Source organism: Eretmochelys imbricata, chromosome 3 (genome assembly GCF_965152235.1).
Source record: "Eretmochelys imbricata isolate rEreImb1 chromosome 3, rEreImb1.hap1, whole genome shotgun sequence".
NCBI classification, from domain to species: Eukaryota; Metazoa; Chordata; order Testudines; family Cheloniidae; genus Eretmochelys; species Eretmochelys imbricata.
In genome coordinates this window covers 105,115,644-105,117,690 of record NC_135574.1, presented here as the reverse complement: position 1 = coordinate 105,117,690, position 2,047 = coordinate 105,115,644, and the positions used below count along the sequence as shown (strand labels likewise).

At 49.6% G+C, this 2,047-nt stretch overlaps 1 protein-coding gene across 1 annotated transcript; it reads left to right on the top strand.

The window, feature by feature from the left end:
• Positions 1 to 628: 628 nt before the first annotated feature.
• On the top strand, positions 629 to 1,450 carry OLIG3 (oligodendrocyte transcription factor 3). The gene has a single exon (XM_077811769.1). The coding sequence runs from the start codon at positions 629 to 631 to the stop codon at positions 1,448 to 1,450; it is 822 nt and encodes a 273-aa protein (XP_077667895.1).
• The last annotated feature ends 597 nt before the right edge of the window (positions 1,451 to 2,047 follow it).

The following is a 2,047-nucleotide window of genomic DNA, read 5'->3' as shown; positions in this document are numbered from 1 at the left end:
CTCCTTCCTCAGACAAATAGAATTTGCTACAACGTTACCTAACACTGAGATGCTAGACTGAAAAATGACCCCAAGCAAATACACATCCAAATCAGACCCTCTGTTCTTTACTGTACACTAGATGCAGTTTTATATTGGAAATTAGAATCAGGGGGAGGAGAAGGCGTGAACATGCCGCGATGAGTGCGTGTTGTCAATCAGAGGGGTTTTGTGTCTGCTTGACTCCTGATGGTCCATGGCTGAGGTGTCCCAGGGTGGCACCACAATGAATATGAATGGGAGTCCTTGCTAAATGGGACAGTCAAAGCGCACCGCCCTGAATAATTGCACGTCATCCTAACAAGACCATTATAGATAGGAGGGCTTCTTTTGTCTCTTTTCTCTGCTGCAGCGCTATAAAAGCCCCTCTTTTCCAGGCTGAGGTTAGTTCAAGCATACACCAACCAGCTATCCTGTAAACAGGCTGGGTAGCCTGCGGGAGAGATTAGAGGGAGAAAGGAGAGTTTTCTTCCTGTTGGAACCTTTCCCCCCTCCCCACAGAACCTGCAGTTTATTTATTTTTTAAAACAACCCTATTTCACCCTCTCCAGAGCAGGGAAGAAATTTCTTGCTCCGAAGCCCCAATACAATGAATTCTGACTCCAGCTCTGTCTCCAGCAGAGCTTCCTCGCCAGACATGGATGAGATGTACCTGAGAGATCACCATCACCACCATCATCACCACCACCATCAGGACAACCGGCTCAACTCGGTCTCCTCCACTCAGGGCGACCTGGTGCAGAAGATGTCCGGGGAAGGCCTCTCCAGAAACGGCTCCAAGGCCGGAGGGGAAGGCAGCAAGTACAAAATCAAGAAGCAGCTCTCGGAGCAGGACCTGCAGCAGCTCAGGCTGAAGATCAATGGGCGGGAACGCAAAAGGATGCACGACCTGAACCTGGCCATGGATGGGCTGAGGGAGGTGATGCCCTACGCTCATGGACCTTCCGTGAGGAAACTCTCCAAAATTGCTACCCTCCTGCTGGCCAGAAACTACATCCTGATGCTCACCAGCTCCCTAGAGGAGATGAAGAGGCTGGTGGGTGAAATCTATGGAGGACACCACTCCGCCTTTCACTGCGGGACAGTGGGGCACTCAGGCGGGCACCCAGCCCACGCAGCTAGCACGGTCCACCAGGTCCACCCCATCCTTGGCAGTGCCTTGTCTTCAGCCAACACCTCCTCCCCGCTGTCCGCCTCCCTGCCAGGGATTGGCACGATCAGGCCCCCTCACTCTTTACTCAAGACTCCCTCTGCCCCGCCAGCCCTCCAGCTTGGCAGTGGCTTCCAGCACTGGGCGGGTTTGCCTTGCCCTTGCACTATCTGTCAAATGCCCCCTCCGCCACACCTGTCTGCCCTCACCACAGCCAACATGAGCAGGATCTCAGCAGAATCCAAGGACTTACTGAAGTGACACTGAAAACTCCGGCGCCCTTTTAGCTATACCAGAGATCACACTTTCAAACAAGTTCTGTTCGGTGATGCTGCAGGAAGACGCCACACAAGAAGTCCTGCGTTCGCATGCATGCTTCTCTTCCTTTGCTGAGCGCCCGTGTGTTTCCTCCCACCGGCAGCCGAGCTTGTCCAAACTGCATTCGTTGTAACGAGGGATTAGTGTAGTAAGGACCTTACAAAGGTAATGTTTTAGTTGGATTCTCGGGCCATGTTTTCTTCTTATACTAAAACAAAAATCCCTGTTGTAAAAACAAAACAAAAAATGTAAATATTTCCTTAAAGTGGATGCAAAAAAAAAAAAAAAAAGAAAAGAAAGAAAGAAAGAAAAGAAAAGAAAAGACATGGTGGTCATTGTACGGTTCGCAGGTGCAAAGAGACGATGAGTTGTTGGGGGTTTGTTTGTTTTTGGTTGGTTTGTTTGTTGTTTGTTGTTTGTTTGTTTTTAAAGGCAACACCTACATTTCTGGGAAGCTTCTCTGCTCCACTCCAGGATATGACAGCTAGGAATGACGATGACTTTTCACACAATATAGCTTAAAAGAATGCATGCATGCTT